This window comes from Rhynchophorus ferrugineus, unplaced genomic scaffold, assembly GCF_030347505.1.
Source record: "Rhynchophorus ferrugineus isolate W39M unplaced genomic scaffold, kcgeb_rfMv2 rfM11, whole genome shotgun sequence".
In the NCBI taxonomy this organism is placed as follows: Eukaryota; Metazoa; Arthropoda; class Insecta; order Coleoptera; family Curculionidae; genus Rhynchophorus; species Rhynchophorus ferrugineus.
This window is the reverse complement of record NW_027472590.1, coordinates 21,895,947-21,919,097: the sequence shown is the minus strand read 5'-3', so window position 1 is coordinate 21,919,097 and position 23,151 is coordinate 21,895,947. Positions and strand designations below refer to the sequence as shown.

The 23,151-nt window shown below is 32.2% G+C and overlaps 2 protein-coding genes across 9 annotated transcripts in view; both read left to right on the top strand.

The window, feature by feature from the left end:
- Plc21C (Phospholipase C at 21C) overlaps nt 1–23,151 on the top strand; it is a 316,467-nt gene that overhangs the window by 227,583 nt on the left and 65,733 nt on the right. For all 8 annotated transcript variants that reach the window (XM_076417178.1, XM_076417181.1, XM_076417180.1 and 5 more), the window contains exons 3-6: nt 148–419; nt 2,232–2,417; nt 4,969–5,203; nt 15,115–15,254. In XM_076417178.1, coding sequence (XP_076273293.1) covers nt 148–419; nt 2,232–2,417; nt 4,969–5,203; nt 15,115–15,254 — 833 coding nt within the window. The remainder of the gene's footprint in view (nt 1–147; nt 420–2,231; nt 2,418–4,968; nt 5,204–15,114; nt 15,255–23,151) is intronic.
- Nucleotides 1–23,151, top strand: part of LOC143204589 (uncharacterized) — a 347,147-nt gene that overhangs the window by 293,545 nt on the left and 30,451 nt on the right. The window lies entirely within an intron of this gene.

The window sequence follows — 23,151 nt, the reverse complement described above, 5'->3', positions numbered from 1 at the left end:
ATAAATAATTATATGATCATTTAATTTACCGTAATATGTTATGGCCTGTGTGATTTCACTAATCTCAATTTTTTGCATATGCTTTCTACAAATAAACAATTATTTATTACAGCAACTGTACTAAATAAATAATTTTCCATTTTGCAGGATCCAAAATTACGCCAAATCGTCACAATGGGTTCGCAGGATACGTTGGAGGAAAAGACTGTGACGGTGGTGTGCGGCAACGACTTCGTCAACATCAACTTCGTCAACTTTTGCTGCACGAAAAAGGAGATTGCGCAACAGTGGACCGACGCCATCATGAGCCTGGCTTACAACCTGAACCAGATCAACGGGACTACGAAAATGTACTTGCTGAAAGCTTACACTAAGCTTACTTTGATGACCGACAAAAGTGGAAAGATACCGGTTAAGAAGTAAGTAAACAAAACAGCGAGCATTGGTTTACATATTAAAATGAATCTTTTTAGAAAATCCTTGATATTATTTTAGTTTATTATTTCTTGTAAACATTTATTAGCTAAAGGATAATACCTAAATTACACAAGGTCTGCAAAAAAATTCTAACAGGTGTTTGGATTAATGACATTCATAGAATTTTCTTAATAATTTGAGTAAATATATTAAACGAGTAATTACATTAAAATAAAAGAGGCTTGAAATATATTATTTAATTTACAAACCATCAGTGATACATATATTTTTTATCGAAATTACATTCACTAGCCACCATTAAAACATTTTCTTCTTCTCATTGACGCTCATTTCCAAAAGATCTTCCTAAAGCGTCTAACAATAGTTTGATATCATTGAGATGTTCCACTGCCCTTGGTATCTTTTGTTCATGCCCTGGTGAAATCGTTCAATTAGCTCTTGACTCACATCTCTAAATTTATGGAAAATAATCAAGGTGTGCCAAAGAAGCCTTTTGGCTATATTGTTCACTCATCTAGTGCGCATCACTTTTCAGACCGATTTCTAATAAGCCAATTACATAAAACGCAATTAAACGTTTAATTTATATTTACGAAATAAAACTGAAATAATTCATTCTTTAAAGCGGTATCTTCAAAACCTAATTTTATGTTTTACATGCTATTTCTTAGTTATGGCTTTTGTCAATCAATTTTTTGGGATGTTTCCCATCAGTTTGTTATGGTATGATACATTGTCCATAACAAAAACTGATGGTTCTTCTAAACTCTTTAACAACTGATTATCAAACCAGAGCAAAAACATATTATGGTTCATTTCACCACGGTAGTTGCCCTTGGACCTGGAGAAAAACATTAACTCTGCTACAGGAATATAATTTTACCTATTTCCAGCTTGAAAACAAGATCTCTGCAATTAATTAGTAAAAGATGTTAGAACAAAACCTAATCATATGTTAATCTAACTCTTACCTCTTTCTATGAACTTTTTTTGCGTTTCTACTATTTTTATTAACAAGAGCTATTTTAATTAGATCTCATTGAAATAATAAACCTACCTTAATTTTATTATAAGGTTTAAAAATTGTATTACTTTAAAAGCAATATCTGAAAATTCCATTCCTTATCAATATACTCATTGTTTTTACAGATTTCATAAATTTTATCTATTTTATCTATTTCATAATTTTATCTATGTCGAATAGAGCTAACATCACCCGCTTCGTATGAGGACCAATATTAACAACATCACATTATTTTTCATTTTTAAGGTATTTTAGTCACAGTGGTCATACCAATTCACAATGTAGCTGCAACAGTAAAGAATATTTTCAATAGAAACTCGAGAAACTTGATATTTGATATTCTAATACTTACGTCTCTAACGCATTTTACTGACAAGAGGTGCTTCCCATCTTCTCGTTCCTGTACAAAGTACTTGATTCAAATTTGATCAGAATAAAGCACCAATACAACATTTGCCGGTATATAACCTCTATTATCACGTATGTTTTGAAAAATGTTGCAAACATTTGACAATCAGGCGAATTTTATAGGTTGATTCGGTTACATGTTCGGACCGATCATACATCATTATATTTCTTTTTAATTAGAATATAATGAGCAGTAAAATACGGCCTGATTTACGATAAGAATTTACAAAGTGCAATAGGCAATGCCTTTAACATCGTGATGATGTGAGTTTGCCGTTATTTTGGATACACTTATACACCGATACACTCATTCAATGCTCATTATGTGTTACAAGTTTCAATAAATTTTCCATTGTTTCAGTGTGATAAAAATGTTCGCGCAAAGCCGAGACGATAAGAAACGTGTAGAAAACGTACTGAGCAGCTTGGGTTTGCCATACGGCAAGAACGACACCATCAATCCGGCGAAGTTCACATTCGAAGATTTCTTCCGTTTCTATATGCAGCTGACGCACCGGGTCGAAGTGGAAAAAGTGTTCAATGAATTGTAAGTAGTTTACAAGTTTTCTAAATTTTAATGTCTCAAAAATGTTTCTCCTATCATGTAAGGCGTAAAATAAGCAAGGATTAAAATAAATAATATTACAGCTATTTACATAATAAATGACACAATAAATAAAGTAAGTTCTAAGCGTGAAGATCTTAATGTCAAGATTGTTGGATAAAAGTTCTTAAAACTAAATTAAAATATTGGTTCCGACAGGTAACCAATTTTCACTCTAATATAATAATAATAATCTAATATAACTAATATAATGGTACTGATAGCTAATAGTATGAGTAATTAAATGTACTGTTGGATTATATCAATGATAAATACATAATTGTACTGATAATGATGTGTTGATTATATCAATAATGGATAAAGACAGTGATAGTCAATAACAATATCGGAATAACCATGATGGGGTAATTACAATCTTAGTCCATAATATTCAATAACTAATCAAAGGATAATAGCAATAATTAAAATCAATGGTAAACATGCTATAATGAAGCATGACGTATCAAATTCTATGCTAATAATAACAATAATGGACATATAATGAAATGAAGGGAAGCAACCACACGATCTTGCCACTAACGTTAGTAGACCTCGCTGGGTAAGTCCTACTATTTCGGCAGCTATTTATATATATATATATATATATATATATATATATATATATATATATATATATATATATATACATAAATACTTCAAAATAGCAGTGACACTGGAGAACTCTCAAAACGTCGCAATGTTGCCGCAACCTCCTCGACGTGAATATCTATTGTAATAATTCTTTGCAATACCCCGTATCAACTTAGTTGGATTAAAAATGCAGTGATAGGGAGGAAGACATAATACTCTGTGGCCATAACATTCAGTAATCTGATCTACTATGTATCTTTTCTCAGGCTTATTTCTAAAAAGTAAATTACATAAAATTCAATTAAATAGTTCATTTATATTTACCAAGTAACAGCATGAAGAACTATATGTCTGTAATGAATAAATGTTATGACTAACAAAACCTAATCGATAGTTATTCCAACATTTACCTTTTTCCATCAGCTTTCGTTGTCTTTAAAATATTTATTATTATGTTGTCATTGCAACCCAATGTACTATTCTGAAAAATTCATGTCTCATTTAAATATATAAATTGATATATTTCCTCCTTGATTTTTGGTTTTTGAGTTTCCTCTAAAGTATTATATCAGACGATGAGGAATGGGAATGGAGGATGGAAGAACTATGTGCCTATCATAGTTCATCCACAAGGAGCACAAAGAGCCATGAGTTAGTTCAAGAGTGTCATCCAGAACGATACGGAAGCGAAATATTTATGGGCATAAAGTCGTCTTGTGTACATGGCGCAATTTGCAAGGTGTACTGTATTACCAGCAGTAGGCTATGTTCAGTCCGGCTTTGACGGCCTTACAACCTGAACTGTGATGCTCGTGTCGCAAATCCATGGACTATGGGTGTTTTTAAGAGATTGGATGTTTGCTATCATGATGATTGGATTGATTATATCTAGACTAGGGGTCTTTGAGAACCTTCAACCCAACATTACAGCTTCAGGTGCGATATTTTTGCCCGCTTTAATGATGAATTTTAATTGTGCATTGCTCGAAAAGCGCCCACACTACTTTCAAATACATGTTAAGGTGATTTTGTAGCATGACAACAAGGAACTCTTGAAATGACAGCTCAAAGCAAATACTGATGAATTTTATTAGCGACTATTATGTGCATATTTTTATTTTAAAACGTTTTTTTTTTGTTAAAAATCTAAGCTATGATTATTACTGATTATTGTTTACTTTTTAGTGAGTTCCTTATTTATTTTTTGAAGTCGATTCAATTTTTTTGTTAAAAATACTTTATTTTTCTCTTTTTAGTGTTAGATATTTACTCAATAAATTACGCATTTATTTTATTAAGTATTATAATGGATAACCCAGGTAAAAGTACGTATGAGGCAAAATAGGAATAAAGAAACAATGATTGAAGATAAGGAATGTTTCAGGCCCTGAGACCCGCTACCTAGTCTAGGCGATCTGGCAAATATTCCAATCAAACTAGGACAAAAAAGTTACTACCCTGTTGGGAATCGAATCCATGACCTCCACGTGTCGGCTCAACGTTCTAATCATTACACCATAAAAACAGTTACGTGCAATATTTCTACGATATCTCATATGATATGGTTAGTGTTTCAAAAACAAACTGACTGACGTTTACACTGAACTGCTTCGGATTTTTCGTCACATCAATTCAGCAATAACAATACACCAATATCTGATTATTTTAGATAAAATATATGTACAATGAGAACATTGTACGTGCCTTTGAAACGTATGCTTTTCCTTCGATTTCCCCGTTTCTCCCAGCAATATTTCTCAATAAGGGTCTTTCTAAACTGAATAAATGATTAGAATACATGCAATCGTCTAATAATATGACATTAAATATACTTTATCTAAATAACATATGTATATCTCATTTGAAATTAATAAAATGTTCTAAAAACCTTACTCTTTTTAAGTGTTGGATCGAAAAAATACATGACGGCAGAACAGTTCGTTGAGTTCCTCAACAAGACCCAAAGAGATCCGAGACTGAACGAGATTCTGCATCCGTATGCGGACACGGCTCGAGCCAGGGACATAATTGAACTGCACGAGCCGAACAAGTACAACTCCCAGAAAGGACAGCTAAGCTTCAACGGATTCCTGCGATATCTGTTATCCGAGGATAATAACATCATAGCAGCAAGCAAGGTAATGACAAAAACATATAACATAATTTAGGAAATATAAAGAGGCTTATAACTCATGGTAGGGGATATCCATTTTTGAATTGGCATAGCACGGCAACAATAAATGGGTGATAGTAAAGAGGTATTGGTCGATTGCGATTGAAACATATAACCAGTTCAATAAACAGTGAATTCATGTAATTTAAGTTGATGACCTCAAAACGTGGCAATGTTGAAGAATTAACTCTGTGTCTTAGTATACTTTAGCTTTATCATATAACAAAATTGTAATCTTTTTTTATTATTTAATTATTACATTGTTATTAGTCGTTTCCGACTAACCTACAATTTGTCTTTATGATAACTTAAATCTAGGTATATAACTAGGAGAACATATCGGCCCTATCTCAATCTCTGGTGGAATAATGTCTATACATGTCACTGCTGTATTTTTTATTAACTGCACCTCAATACACAACACTACACAAGATGAGATGATTTGATTCTTTTGAGTCTGTGTCCGGTTCTGGTGGTATCCAAAAGTTGCAGTATTTCAATATTAGTATCGGAATGGAGTCTTTCCTCATGCCCCTTGCAATTCTCTTGATTTCTTGACGGACTGTGTGTATCTGAAGGTCTCCATTTAGGTAGTCAGTCCTGTACTATTTGGATGCGCCCACAATACTTCTCAGGACTTTATTCTGAAAAATGTGTATCTTGTTATGTCATGTTATTCTTTGCAGAACATCCCCATAATTAAACTCCGTATGTCCATATAGGTTTCAGTATTTGCTTATATAATTTATTATTTATTATGTAGTGATATATGTAATTTTTTTCCAATTAGCCAATACATTTTCCTATATTTCAATTCCAGTTCTTCTCTTTTCTTCTTTATATGTTCTTTCCAGCGAAGTTTAGCATCAAAATTCATTCCGAGATATTTAGCGTTGTTGCTACATGCAATGATAGTATTAATTAATGTTATTGGTCCTTGTATGGTCTTATTGTAGGTAAACTGCGCATGCATAGATTTACTTTCTTTAATTTTTATTTTCCAAGCTTGTGTCCACTTATTTATATCGTCCCTTGCCTGTTGTAATCTTCGTGAGGCTTCTTCACTATTATCTCCGGCAGCTACAATCCCAGTATCATCAGCAAATATAGCCATCATAATATTCTTCATTTGTGGCAGAGTAACCTTCTTCTTGTTTAACTCTAAATATTCTGGCTGTAATGTACGATTTTAGTAGATCGGTATATTGTTTTGGTAATATTTTCTGTAGTTTATGAACAAGGCCTTCATACCAAACCTTATCGAAGTCTTGTGCTACATCTAAGAATATAGCGGGCATACTTTTCTATTTTCGTATACTTTTTCAATAACATATGTTGTTCTGTGGACCTGGTCAATTGTTGAATGCTTTTTAGGGTAAATGATATGGGCTCGGTTAATGGAGGTAAAACGAAATGAAACAGTGGTGTTTACATTATGTGACTGTTATTTATTGGCAATATAAAAAATATAGAATATGTATAAAATTTTAGGATTATTATAATTTCCGCCATCTTCCAAATACCTGGGACATGTCTTAATCTAAATGCTGTATTAATCAAGTTGGTGAGTTTCATAATTTCTTTTCTTGGTAGTTTTTGTAGTAAATCTGCTATTAAATCATGGCCTGGTGATTTCCTGGGATTAATGTTAGTTTTAATAGCTTTGGTTAGCTTCTATGAATCGAATTTTCAGCTTCTATGTTCGGCAAATTATATTCAATATTATTTTCATTTGGTTTTCAAAAATTTCTCTAGGTATTCAGCAAATGCTTCTGCTTTTTGGTGATTGTCATCTGCCCAATTTCCACATAGGTCTCTGATAGATGGACTGTGTAGATACGAGCGCTTTAGATATTTCGTGGCTTTACAGAGTGAATTATCAGTATCTTTATCATCTGTTAAATTTGTCAGATAGTCATTTAAGGATTTGTTTTTAATTTCCAGTATTTCCCTTCTCAGTCTTTGGCTTATATTGTTTAAAGTATTTTTATTTTCAGATATTCTGTTTTGTTGTTATTTTTTTCGAAATTTTCGTTTTCCAGCTACCATTTCCTTTACTTCTTTTGGAGAATTAATTCCTCTCGTTGTACTTTTAATTTCTGAAGTATTATCCAAGCAGCCTGTTGAATATCTACTACGAATTTTTCTGCTTCAAGATTTAATTGTTCAGTTGCCTTGAGGGGTACATTTAGTTGAATTCGTTTGTTCAATAATTCAGGAAATTTTTTCAGGTCTCTTCTCTTGTGAAACAGGTGAAAACATTATAATCTAATTAAAATAATGAACCAAAAATAATGTTATCAATTATATTTTATTTGAACATTATAATACATCTAATGCTTATATTATCGAAGGACTTCTTTATCTCGTCATATATTTTAACTAAATGCTCATGTATATTCTGAACAATTACACTCATATCTATGCACATAAATATTTCACACTCTACAATAAAATTTTCTACAGCTCTCCTATATTAGTTATATATTCATCTTTAGTGTTTTCCACTTGCCACCCATCTTGGTAATTGTCAGCATTGAATCATAATCACTATCAGTATTGGAATCGCTATTTAAATGAATAACTATGCTATTAATTTCCAATCTATACTATTACTAATACTTTTTCATGATTCCATCATTTGTCAATGTTTCCTTCAGTCTGATCATGTTCATACAAACCATGGTGTTATAGACAATGCTATATGATATCCTTCTCGGTCTGCATGTCTACTGTAATATTTCTTTGGTACACCCCATTTCAGTTGGATTTAATTTAATATGCAGCGATAGGAAGGCAGATGTAATACTATGTGGCCGTATTGTTCCGCCTTCTAATTTACTAAGTATCTTTTGTCAGGCCTATTTCTGAAAAAAGTAAATTACACAAACCGTAACTTATATTTACCAACTAACAATTTGAAATAGTTCACTCTTTAGTCTTTAGGTTTATTCAAAGCATAATTCATGTATTCCAAGCCATTCCTTAAGTGCCAATGTACTATAGTATGGTGCATTGTCCATAACAATAACTGATGGTTCCTCCAAGTTCTTTAAGATCTGATTTCAATTTCATTTCAAGCCATAGCAAAAACATGTTCGTTTCTCTATGCCAGTCACCCATAGAGTTAGAGGAAAACACTAACTCTAACTTTTAGCTAAAGATAGTTAAATATATTAAGTAAATATAAAGAAGATGAATACATTTTTCGTTAAATATTCATTCTTTTTATTAACTTGTTTAAGTATTCGGAGCCTGGTGTCTTCCATTCACTTTGTTTTCATGTTCAGTTTTCTATTATGTTGTACTAATTCGATGGGAAAGCGGTCTGACGATTGTTATGACCAACATTATTTCGTTTCGTTTCTGCTCTAATAATCCTGACATAATTTTGAAGGACATTTAGGGCATATAATAATATATAGAGTGTTAACTTAATACAAATAATTTCAGAATTGTTTTGCGTGGTCCCAGGAAGGCGGTGAGAAAGTCATTCCGCTGCATTTTATTAGTTAGTTTAAATTACCATTACAGGGACCTGTAATGAAAATATTTTATTAGGAAGGCATTCCATTGGTTGATGATTTCATACGCATCACATGACCCAACCTCTGACGTCACATTTTGCTGACCTATCAAATTCGAAATAAAACCCAAATGTAATGTTCCAAAACAATTTATTAAAATAGAATTCTATATGAATACAAATATTATAAAATATCGAAAAATTAAAATATAAGTATATAACGAATATATATATATATATATATATATATATATATATATATATATATATATACAACATAATGTATATAAATAAAACATAATTAAATATGAATATAAAATAGGCTGGAATTTGAATTGAAAACACAATATATCTCGTGGCAAGTATAATCAAAATCGTTTATTGTGCTTTTTCCCTTTTTCATATTTCTTAACAGATCAATCAATCCAGTCCGCGGCTTACCATAGTAAAACAAATTTTTTTGGCAAAATTAGTTTTTTTTATTCAACATAATTCCCTTCAACAGTGATATACTGATTATAGCGACCCTCCAACTTTTCGATACCATTTTTGTAGTACGATTTGTCCTTTGCTCCAAAATAGGCTTCAGTTTAGGCGATCACCTCTTCATTCGACGGAAATTTCTTTCCAGCGAGCATTCTCTTGAGATCTGAGAACAGGAAATAGTCGCTGGGGGGGGGGGATAGATCTGGAGAATACGGTGGATGAGGAAGTGATTCGAAGCCCAATTCATGGATTTTTGCCATCGTTTTCACTGACTTGTGACACGGTGCATTGCCTTGGTGAAGCAGCACTTTTTTTTTCAATGAAAGTTATTCTATGCGCATTCCAAAATACCAATGCCATAACCTTGCCAGCCGACTGTTGTGTTTTCCCACACTTTGGAGCAGGTTCATCGTGTGCAATCCACTCGGATGACTGTCGATTATACTTCGCAGTGAAATGATGGAGCCATGTTTCATCCATTGTCACCTATCGATGCAAAAACTCGGGTTTATTACGCTTGATCGTCTTCAAACATTGCTCCGAATCATCAACTCGTCGTTGTTTTTGGTCAAAAGTGAGCTCGCGCGGCACCAACTTTGCACAGAACATTCTCATATCCAAATATTCGTCAATGATATGATGTACACGTTCAGTTGATATTTTTAGAGTGTCTGCTATTTCATTCAATTTCAATTTACGGTCATTCAAAATCATTTTGTGGATTTTTTAAAAGTTTTCGTTGGTAACTACCTCTTTTGGGCGTTCACTGCGTTCAATGTCTGCGTTGCGCACTTCACCACGTCTAAACTAGGCATACCAATCCTTGATGGTTGATTTTCCTGGGGCAGTGTCCGGAAACTCGGCATCAATATTTCGTGCGAAATTCCTTTTTATCAATTTTTTTCACAATAGCAAAAGTTGCTTCACTCAAAATGCTATAATTCGCAAACTAATGATCCGACAATTGTCAAATTTATACAGGAATCTTTTGAAGGTTAGGGCTAACAAAAAACATATGGATTTAATTCTAGTAGCGCCATCTATATATCAGTCCGGCGATCTTTTTTTCCCTCATACTAAAAGCAGAACAGCACATATGAAAGTCTGTGTCTGTTAATATTTACTTAGTTATATAATTATATCTTAATTAACATATAATAATTATTTTTACAATGTTATTTTGAAAATTAATTCTGGAAAGGATAATTAAAACGGTTAAATTGTATGATGTACATCGAAATGGAGAAAACATACCAAATAGTAATATTTAAAGAACAGTAACAAAAAATTAAAATGTATGACATATATCAAAATTACTACTGTGCTCTTATTATGGTAAAATGGAGGAATGAAAGAGACAGCTTAAGGGTCTCTTAACAATACAGTAAAACAATCATGATAATCCCTTATCTATAAAATCAAGCTCATCTTGTTGGACCACAAATTGTATTATTTTATTTTATGTTACTGTATTTTTTAACATCCTTGTTGAAAAGGTTATCTCAGTTAAAGGGCCTTAAGCCAAAATATTAATTATACCTATATTAACCAATATAAATTTGTTTCAAGTAAATGAACCCCTATAAAATAATTAAGTTTTTAGTTCATGACACTTTACAAACAACTTTTTAAAGAGTAATAAAAACTTTTGATGTGGTATAACCACAATTACCTTCAATGTGATTTTGCAATCGCCTACTTAGGACACATTTTGGTTTTAATGTGTGGGTAATATTTTCATGATTTCTTCTGTTGTATTCCTATAAATAACAATATATATGAATGCAAATGCTCTATATAAATAATTCTATACGTACCAGATAAAAAAATGCTAATTTACATGCACATCCTTGATCTCGCTCACCTGGGCTGTTTCTTCCAAGGAAAATGACGTCTCTTTATTTTATTTTCGCATATATACTGGATACACAACACTTTTGAGAATGATTATACATTATAATCAAATAATAAACAAACCATAAAAACAAACAATCAGGTTACAGAAATAAGCCAATCAATTGCCTTCGTAGAGAAATTCAAATGAGCCAATAAAAAACTGGTCTCCGAGCCCGCATTAGTTGGACCGTGCAAGACAATTCCTCGATTTCGCCTTTTAAGTAAAACACCTGTATATATTCTATGATTTGGGGTCAACGTCTTGTTTAAAGAAAAACTTTCGCCAATTAGATTCTGAAGTATTTTTTGGATGTTTTCGCTTTTGGATCGGGTCACAAAAACACACGATTCAAAATATCTGAAATCTGGGCGCATGCGTCCTTAAAACGGTTTTCCAGTATTTTCTATCTAGTTTTTATGTATTTTTCTTTGCAATAATAATATAACTAGCTTATCTTCTTAGTTTGTTGTAATTTTAGGGCGTCCAGGTCTCTTCCAGCCTTGATATCCTGGTAGCTCATTTCCGGCTAAGATTATAATATACTCCCTGATATGAAACTTCGACCTTTTCTGCAATTTGGCGCATGTAATATCCTGCCTGGCTCAAACTACAGATAACACTCTGCTGCTTTTCAAGAGAAAGCTGTTTCCTTTTTACCATTTTATGCGCCTGTGAACTTTTAGAGGGAATATGTTGTAGCTTTATCGTAACTATTACATAAACGGCACCAAAGTAGGACTAACTCTAAACTCATAGTTGTACGTGTAGATTATTATACCAATATTTAAAATATTACACTATATTGAATATAAAAGGATTGACAAAAACCTCTAATTCTTAGAAATGAACAATTGTGCAGTAACATCTGTGGTCATATTTTACAAAATAAGAAATTAGTAATTTTTTCTTTATTTTTCTTACTTTTTGTTGTTTATTATTGTTATTGTGATTATAATTATTTATTATTGTCGGTAACATATATACAGTCTATCCAAAGTTATTTTGTACATACATCAAATAAATCTGTGACATATAAAACGTCGCAATGTCGCCGTATTTTTAGTTTTAGTTTTAAAAAAATTCGCTGAAAATATCTGAATTTGTACCGAACAGATCACATACTACTACCGAAATACGAGCAAGGATCAACAGTGTTATTCATCAGCATGACCACGCCAAACCCGCATGTTGCAAAACCGGTGAAATCATACTTGGAACATTAAAACGATAAGTCCTACCCCACCAGCCATATTCTCAAGGCCTTGTTCGTTGATTACTACTTGTTCCGACATATGAGTCTTAACCTGTCTGAGCAACACTTTACTTCCTCTGAAAATATTAAAAAATGGGTCGATTAGAGGATGCCTTAAAAAGACATTGTTCTTTCGAGATGGAATCCGTGAATAATACTTTAAATAAAATACATCGTACCGATTTTTCACAATAAAGCTTCAAATTAAAAACAAATATATACGTCTAATAAACTTTTATTTTACAGAAAGAAGTGGCGAATGTTGAATTGCGAGCACAAAACGATATTGGAGGTTTAAATCTATTCTAATTTAACATAACATAAACCAAACCCCTATATCTAGACATCTCACTCTTCATATCGTTCAGTTTTAACATAAACACACGCCTTGTTCCTTCAAATACACAGTTTTCATAGCTAAAACCGTATTAACAGACCTTAAACTCGCTCGTCGAGAAACGATCAATGGGATATAGGTGGTCGTTGTCCCCTCTGGATAACTTATAGTTGCACTAAAATTGTTGTGACTATTGCCTTTACGTTCGTTCGTCACTTTATCTTGAGTGATCTTTTGAATAGTACAGTTTTTACTAGTGTTGGGAACTATCGACAGATTCGTAATTGACTACTTTTTACTATCGACTGTTTCAGACGCTATATTTGGTTCGACTGATTTTACTACTTTTTACCAGTGACTGTTTCAGTCGACTGTTTTCAGTCGCTATTTTCGGTCCGACTGTTATTATTACTATTTACTATCGACTGTTTCAGTCGTGTACTTTTATGTACTATTTTTGGTTCTACTAGTTTCACTCAACCGATTTTTAACGTTCTGGCTCTGTCGACCTTGACAAAAATGTACCCAATTTATATTTACATAGATTTATATGTATTATATATAGTTTTATGTTTTTTTTTTGGTAGTTTGCTTGTAAATAACAATACATTATATATTAATTGAGCTGCATTTTGGAATGATATTTTTCAGGATTGTAGATTAAAACTGTGAATGATAAATAGTAAAATATTTTTCACTGTTTTTATGACAATAGTAGGTAATATTTCGATTACTCTCTCGATTTTGTTAAAAAATATTTTCGTTCAATAATAAATAAAGCTTTTATTTTATTTAAAAATGCTCTAGTAGTTATTGTGCGATCATTTTTAATTATGTCGTGAATTAGTTTTTTTTTTCTATCGACAGTCGCTATTTCCGGTCCGACTGTTTTTATTACTATTTACTATCGACTGTTTTAGTCGTGTACTTTTAGTTACTATTTTTAGTTCTACTAGTTTCATTCGACTGATTTTTAACGTTCTGGCTCTGTTGTCCTAGCCGTGATCTTGACAAAAATGTACCCAATTTATGGTTACATAGATTTATATGTATTATATATAGTTTTATGATTTTTTGATAGTTTGCTTGTAAATAACAATACATTGTATATTAATATAGCAGCATTTTGGAATGATATTTTTCAATATTGTAGATCAAAACTGTGAATGATAAATAGTAAAATACTTTGGTCTGTTTTTATGGCAATAATAAGTAATATTTCGATTACTCTCTCGATTTTGTTAAAAAATATTTCCGTTCAATAATAAATAAAGCTTTTACTTTATTTAAAAATGCCCTAGTAGTTATTGTGCGATCATTTTTAATTAGGTCGTGAATTAGTTTTTTTTTTCTAAGATTAGGTCTGTTTAATTTTTATTTTGTATTTGTGGTTATTGTACTTCTTTAGTTTTTAGGTTATGTTTAAGTTATATTGTGTGTGTTGACTGAAAAGTGAAAAATTGCTATTTTCAGTCGATTGTTCCCAATGCTAGTTTTTACTAAACTTTACATGGTGAATGATTTTTCAAGTTTTGGGGAATCCCAATTCAAATAGTCTACGGATGAAAAATTTGTCCATTGCAATCCACTTTTGGTGCACATACGCTCTGCACTATAATGCTCATTCCGCGAGTCCACGGACTCAGGGTGATTGGATGTTTCATAATTAGATTATTCACCTTTTTTAAAATAACAAACACTTTTAATTTTCTTACAAAACTATTCTATTTTACGAAAATAAGTTGCCAGTGTTAAACGATGAGCACTATTCTAAAATGAACTAAAATTCTTATATCACCATTCAACCTTAACATAAACACAAGACTTTGTTCCTTCGAATCTATTATATTATACGACTAGTACTGCAGTGGCTACGGCTGCACTGTGATGTGAGGGGTCATCTCTTTTGAATGGTGTTACGAGTGAGATACCTAAAAATAGACATCGGGATGATTTTTACCTTCAGTAGCACTTTGTATCGCCATTCAACCAATCGTCTCTTTCTTCCTTCTTTCCCTTAAATAAAATAGTTTTTTTTAAAGTAAATTAATAGTCTTTGTTTTCCGTACGTTTTCACATATTATAATTTATATGTGTTTGGTCATCAATTTTAAATTTTCTTATGTGTTATTTTTACTTTATATACATTGTAAGAATTCGTTTCACCCATCGAGATCAACCTGTTTTATTCTATTTCATCAGCAACCTGCTCTTATTGAAAAACTACACAAATTTATATTAATATGCCAGACAGAGCTGTTTATTTTATTCATTGAAATGTATATCATAATATATATCATTAAAACGTTTCCACATTTATTGACTGATTCGGTATCAAAATTAATCAACCAATTTTAATTATATATATATATTTTTAGTTTGACCTCAGCGATGAAATGGATCAGCCGTTGGCGCACTACTTTATCAACTCGTCGCACAACACTTACCTCACGGGACATCAGATCACCGGCAAGAGCAGCGCCGAAATGTACAGACAATGTTTGCTGGCTGGATGTAGGTAAGCGGCTTTCTTCACGATAATAACCGTTCATCTTAATTCTGTCTGGGTGTCACAGAAAATATTCTAAAAATTTCATCATAAACCGTATAGAATATCCCAAGATATTTATATTACGCTGTATTTGAATTAAAGAGATAACATAATTAACATAACAGTCAGAAGTAAAAAACCAGTTGTTCTCGAATTGTCAAGAGCTTGATTATTGTGAGCTTGTGAAGAGTTTCTTCAACTGTTACTTCAGTTCTAATATGATCTCGGAGAAAACCCTTAAGCAAGCGACTTCAAGGCAAAGCCCTTCGATCCAATGTACATGAAATCTAGAAATATTTATACATTCCTTAATAGATTCTTGTTTCTGAAATAACATTTAGCTTATTAAATTTCCATTTTACAAATTATCAACAAAATTAAACCCGACAAGAAATACGAGTTGTAATTAAAAAAAAAATTAAATTGAAGAAAGTTACATTTATAAAAAATAACTTTGTAGTCTTTATACATATTTATACCCTTCGTAGCAGAAAACTTGTCAAATTATATAGAAAATCTCTTCGATAACTAGCGAGGAAAGATATTCATAAATAATCCCATATAAAATAATTATTAACAACATAAAAAATTGATTTTACCAAGGGTTATTCGAATATTATTTTTCAATATATAATTATTCAAAACATATATGAAAGTTGTACGAACACTAGATATAGCAATCGAAAAAAAGTTGAAACAATACAATAATATAATGTTACTATAACTTTTGTTCAATTCATAGTTAACGTTTCGTTTAACCACACTGTAACATAGTCAATAATTGTTTTTTAGCACCTTCCCCATCTTTTCTAGTTATAAAGGTTTTTATTTAAAAAGGTCTTTAAGACTAGTATATTTTCTACCCAAATATATAGAGTAAAGCCCATTAGATACATCAATTTCTAGGAAAGATCCATTTACCTATATTATACTTTAGACTGCAATTTTCATGCAGTGTCAAAATGTTACTACATTTTTTCCAATATATATAACCCAATGTGCTTGTTAGCATGATTATTTTTTAGTCTATTGTTTTAAAGATAATGATTTTAAAAGATAAAAATAATAATAAATAAATGAATGAAATAATTTCAACACAGTCAACAAATTCAAGTTTTTTAATATTCCAAACACTAATAAAATTACTAGAATATAACCATTATGAAGTAAATATACATTTTCACCTGTCTATATAATCCTTCTTTCTACCCTTGACGGATAAATTACTTGATGACCCCATTTATAAATTTTGTGCCACCAATGTGTAATATCTAGCTAGTAGTGAAATTTCCACATATGTATATACAGCTTTTTCCCTTGAGGGTGAATATATTTTCTGATGCTTTTGAGTTATTTTAAAACCAAAACATACCTTAAGCATCGTATTTGAAGAACTTCAAATTTATAGATGTGGGATCCTAACATTTCTAGTAGGGATGCACAAGGATTGGTAAAATAAGCCTTCGAAAGAGCTGGACTTTAGTTTTGTTTGTAATATTTCTTATTTTTCACATGCAATAATCATGTTGACATACATATTCGATGCCTGTTTGAGACTGAAGCATGTTCCGGAATGTCTTAAGGTTGCTCGAATAATTATGATTAAAAAACCGGGCCAATCGGCAAAACAGGTTGGATCTTATAGACCTGTTTCGCTGATAACTGCGGTATCATAATTATTTGAGAAACTGCTGAAAACGTATTAAAGGATTTATAGAAATACCAAATTTCCAGTTTGGATTTCGAAATAACTACTTGACAATCGACCAAGTGCACAAAGTAACAGGGGTTGTTTAACAGGCATTATTATTAAAAGAAAAACTGTCCTGCGATAATCCTGGACGCCTCACAAACTTTTGACCGGGTAGGGCTTTTGAGATTAATCTACAAAATGAGCAAATTGCTACCGCAGAATTACTATTGCCGGAACGACTGCTAGAACCAGATCTTGTCCAGAAAGAAAATTTAGTCACCCATGAAGGGACATTCTCAACACTTAAACCTATTTTGGCTGGAGTTCACAGGATAGTGTTTTGGGACCACTCCTGTATATGCTCTATACTATTGATATCTCAACAACAAAAAACAGTACTTGGAACATTTGCCAACGGCACATTTCTCATGGCAAAAGATATATTTCTGCCTAAGGCAGTTCAAAAAGTACAAGTGGCGATCAACGAGATCTATAAATACACCATAGACTGCAAAATAGAGTTTAATAGCTCCAAATCTGTCCATGTTAGTTTTGCGTTGTGGTGAAATGACAAAAAACCACCAACCATTATATCACTTGACGGTTGCTCGATTCCTTAAGCTGAATCAGCTAAATATCGCGGCATACATATCGATGTTAGGTTAAATTAGAAACAACATATTAGACAAAAAGCAGAGCAGATTAGACTCAAAGCCAAGCCACTGTACTGGCTAGTCGGATGATACTCTCAACTTGAGCTAAAATAAAAGAGATTAGCCAGGGATAAAACCAATTTGGATCTACGGGGTTGCACTAAAACATCAAACCAACTAGTAATTCAACGCTCTCAAAATATAGTTGAACTATTAATAAGCAATGCTTATCGCTACGTAACCAACAAAGAGCTGCACGATGACATCGCAACCCAAATGAAAATACAAATGATCCAAGATTTTGCCTTAAAACATGAAATAAGTTTGCTAAATTACAGCAGTGTGGGAGCAATACGGCTATTAGACAACACGTAAGGAATCATAAAATTGAGGCGAACCAAACCTCACGAACGGTGTAGTTTAGTTTTAATTTTAATTTGGGAAATACATAATGATGTATTAAACCCGTACCCTTGCTTGTGTATTAGTGCAAGTACAACAGTAGTAATAAATTAATTGTAAATTAAGATTGTACTAAGCATATCTTATGTAAGATGTAATTAATTAAAAAAAAAATACCCGCTATTATTTGATGCATAAGTTCCTTTCAAACCTTTGAAGCAGCATAGGGTAACTTTTGTGCTTTTTCAAATTACAACTCTCATATTCAACTTTTTAACCAATCGTTTTTGTGTTTGTGTTTGGTGTTGATCCAATAACTCCAGAAATTCCGCATCTTCAAACATTTTCGCTCTACCAGGACGTCTTATATTTGGGGCTTAGTCATCGTAAGTCAAACAATTACTTTTAGCGGCTTTTTTACAGTGCTACAGTATCTCAAATGGTTTTCATGTACAAAACTGCTGCAAAACGCTGTTATGTTGATGCATTTTTAAGGTTAAGTTCAGTAGAATTAAATAGCATCTGTATCGAATCATAACACTGCATTATTTAAGAATACGACAAATAACATCTGTTACTAAATCCGAAAAATAACGACCGACGCACCTCAACTGCTTCACTTGCTCCTTACTGGGTTCTAAGAATGGCAGATGATTCGTCAGTTGACTATTATCAATCTTACAATATTTAATATTATAAATCTTCAAGTTCTATTTAATTTGTGGCAGTATATAGTAATACAAAAAAGTAACACAAAGCCGGCTTGGTTGGCGCGATGGTCGTGGGTTCGAATCCTGTTGGGGCACGGCCGTAAATTTATGTTTAAAATTGTTATTGTCCAAAAGGCAAAAGTGCAAAATCCGACTAAATCTGAAAATTACCCCAATCGCGCCAGTAATCAAGCTGGGTAAAACCTGATGCCTTCTGGGATGACCTTTTTTTCGCCAATCCGTAGACTTAATGGCCCAGTACCGTGATTTGGAATCCAAACAAACCCTAGTTGGTAAAAAGGAATCAAGGAGTTAAAATAAATCCTAACGGGAGATTGTTTTTAAAAAATATATAAGTAATATAATCGATATAAAGATCAACTAATTTAATTTCAAAACATTCGAATATTTAGTACGTGAGAATGTTGGCCTTTAGATAAATATAACGACCATATTTTCTAAATCAAGTAAATATTTCCAAATAATTTCAAATGTAGTATATCTTAAATCGATTCAAATAGCCTAAAATATCATTTAATAAATATTTTTATAGCTCACAAATAAGAATTGAACATTGTACGCAATCATTCGCGTACAATGTATACAGGAGTCGAATAAATAATAAGAAAAAAATGTTTTTTTGGTATGACTCACACCATGACTCACTATATGGATATATTTGGTTGAGGAAGAGGTAATTTTGGTTTTTTTCATGTTATTTACTTTATTTATATACATTCAATTATAATTTGTCTTATTTTTTTCTTACAAATGCTAGAAGAGTATATTGGTAGTTCTTAATTGACTTAAATTATTATTATTTTTTTACTCCTTGTGATTCCACAATCTGCCCTGTAGTACATGGCATGTAGAAAATCACTTCATTAAGCGAATTCATATATAAAATATTATCTTAATTAATTAGTCTTATTCTAAAGTCTATATATGTTCAGCAATCAGATCAGGTGGCGTTAAACGTTTTAGTCTACGCAAGTGACTATCACGTCGCATATTTAGCTGGTTAGCGAGTATGTTGGGATGGACTGAGACTCTTTCGAATTACTTCACACAAACACGTTGAATTACACGCGTTATAGGTTCAAGAGGAATATCGTCTGGTATCACTTTATTTGAAATATAGTACGGAGCATCAACAATGACACGCAACACTTAATTTTGGAACCGTTGCATGATGGATATGTTAGATTTGCTAGCGATACCCCATAGTTGGATTCCATATGACCAAATAGGCTTGAGTATAGACTCATACAGCAATACCTTGTTATCTAATGATAACTTGGATTTGCGCCCAATGAGCCAATACATTTGATATAATTTTAGTCCAAGTTGTTTTCGTTTAGAGAGTATGTGCTTCTTCCAGGTTAAGCCTAAGATATTATAAGTTATCAGTGCATACCAAGATATTTAACATGCTCTGCTTAGGGGAGTTGACGATGATTGATATTCACTGGTGGACATGTTCTTCCACGCAGGGTAAACGTTACATGGGTGGATTTTGTTTCATTGGGTTTAACGCGGTATATTAATGCTGTGACTGGATCTTCATGGGATGCTAAGATTGCTGTGTCGCCTGCGTATGTTGCCACAGCAGTTATTTTTATGGTGGGCAGATCGGCCTTATACAGAAGATACAGTACTGGACCCAGTACACTACCTTGTGGAACTCCTGAATATATAGGATTTAATTCGGTATGTTCACCGCCTTGATTTACAATAAAATGTCTATCAGAGAGATACGATTTTAGTAACTGATAGTCCCTCATTCGGAGAAATTTCTTTAGTTTAACCAGGAAGCCCGTATGCCATAATTTGTCAAAAGCCTGAGATATATCTAGAATAGCATCCGAACAATATCTTTTGGCCTTTACGTGGCTCTTTATTTTGTTTACAAGTCTATGCACTTGTTCTATAATCCCATGCTTATTGCGAAAACCAAACTGATGTTCTGGAATAATTTTTCTTTTTGCTATTATATAGTTTAGCTTCTTTATGTATAGTTTCTCGAAAACTTTCGAGATTATCGGTAATAAACTTATAGGCCGGTGGGAGGTCGACTTAAATTATCAACAAAAAGAAACAAGTACATTAGTTCTATAGAAGTCACTAATGTTCACTAAGTAATTTTCACTATGTGACACCTGCTGATATTTTCCTCAAGTTAGAATTAGTATTTTCTTGTTTGACTCTGGAGTATATCGGTCTATATGACTATAACATTTTTGGTGAAGCAGCACTATCTTGGTGAAGCAGCACTTTCTTTTTCTTCAAATGCGACCGTTATTCGGCAATTTCGTCCTTCAAACGGTCCAGTAACGTATGTTATAGTCGCTGTTGATCGTCCTCCCTTTTTCAACGCAGTCAATGAAAATTATTCCATGCGCATCCCAAAATACAGACGCCATAACGCCATTTGGAGCAAGTTCATCGTGGGCAGTCCACTCGGATGACTATCGATTGGACTTCGGAGTGAAATGATGGAACCATGTTTCATCCATTGTCACATATTGACGCAAAAACTCTGGTTTATTACGCTTGATCATCTTCAAACACTGCTCCGAATCATCGTCGTTGTTTTTGGTCAAATGTGAACTAGCGCTGCACCCACTTTGCACAGAACTTTCTTATAACCAAATATTCGTGAATGATATGATGTACACGTTCAGTTGGTATCTTTAGAGTGTCTGCTGCCATTCAATTTCAATCTACGGTAATTCAAAATCATTTTTTTAATGTTTTTGTCGGTAACAACCTCATTTGGGCGTCGACTGCATTCACCGTCTTCAGTGCTCATTTCACCACTTCTAAACTTAACGTACCAATCCTTGATATTTGATTTTCCTGGTGCAGTGTCCGGAAACTCGGCAACAAGCCAAATTCTTGCTTCAACCGTATTTTTCCCTTTAAAAAGCAATATTTTATCAACACGCGAAATTCCTTTTTATCCATTTTTTCACAATAACAAAAGTTGCTTCACTCAAAATGCTATAATTCACAAACTAATGATCCGACAGCTGTCAAATATATACACGCATCTTTTGAGGGTTAGGGCTAACTAAAAACATATGGATTTAATGGTAGTAGCGCCATTTATGTGTCAGGGACTTTTCAATTGACCTTTTATTCTGACACCCATTCATTTCTTACAAACGGTGACTCAACCTTATTAATAAAAAAATATTTTGTTTCTCTTATGTACATGGAAAAAAACCACATTTTTTTAAACTCTTAAATAAATATAAAGCATATATATATATATATATATATATATATATATAGATTATTTAACTACAATATAGATAACGTTAATATATATTATATATATTAAATACATTATAATTTTATTTAATTAAGTTTCATAACGAACAGAGTTAACATCAAAAAGAGAAGAAATCCACTCATTATGTAACTTAAAAACTAAAACTTGCATAAAAATAATTGAATCATTATTCCATTCAGCGTAAAAATCTCGATAATCCCTGTAATTTTCGTTAACTTGTGATTATTTCAACCGCAAGAAACTTTAAAAATATAAATTTTATATTTTAATACAAATATATGAAAAAAAGACCAAAATCGCTATAATATTAAATGTAATTTTAAACTCCAAGAAAATCTATAAAAGTTAAGTCATATGCATAATAGTAATTTGTTTTCTCTCTATTTCCAAGAACTTATTGAACAGCTCGCATATTTCTGTCACACCCAATCATTACTAATTTGTAAACTAATCCAATAACTAACTCAAATCATGTACAGTATTAATAATGTTTATGTTTTTTTGTTATTTATAATATAATATTAACTTATTAATTAGTTTTATAGTCTATCCAAAGTTGGTGTTAATATAGGTATCTACATTTATGACGTTAAAACGTCACAATGTTGCCGTATGAATTCTGAGTTTTAGTTCAGTTTGGCTTTGACATATAACAAAATTCTCACAATACATATATTATCGAATAATTTAAACTACAGTTTATAGGTTGCAGTTGTTTTATTATATTTACATTGAACTCTTTTCCACACTACTCATGACGTAGAGCTCTACGCGCGTTTTTTATTTAGTGGTGTCCCCCTAGAGGCCTAATCTACCTAATTAACAATTGTATATCCAAATAATATATTTTACTCTCACTAGAAAGCATATTTACCTTTTTACGTTTAGTTCTTGTTCCCTTCGATGGCGTGTTTCCTTGTCAAATCATTTTGATATTACTATATTTTTTATATCTTGTGCTACTACCTGTGTACACCATTCTTGATAAAATTAATCACCGAATTCTCCGTAATGCATTTGCCCTATCTGCAAAACAGTTGGTATTTTTTGTCTCCTCGCACATTTTGACCAAATACTCATGTATATTCTGAACAATTACACACATATC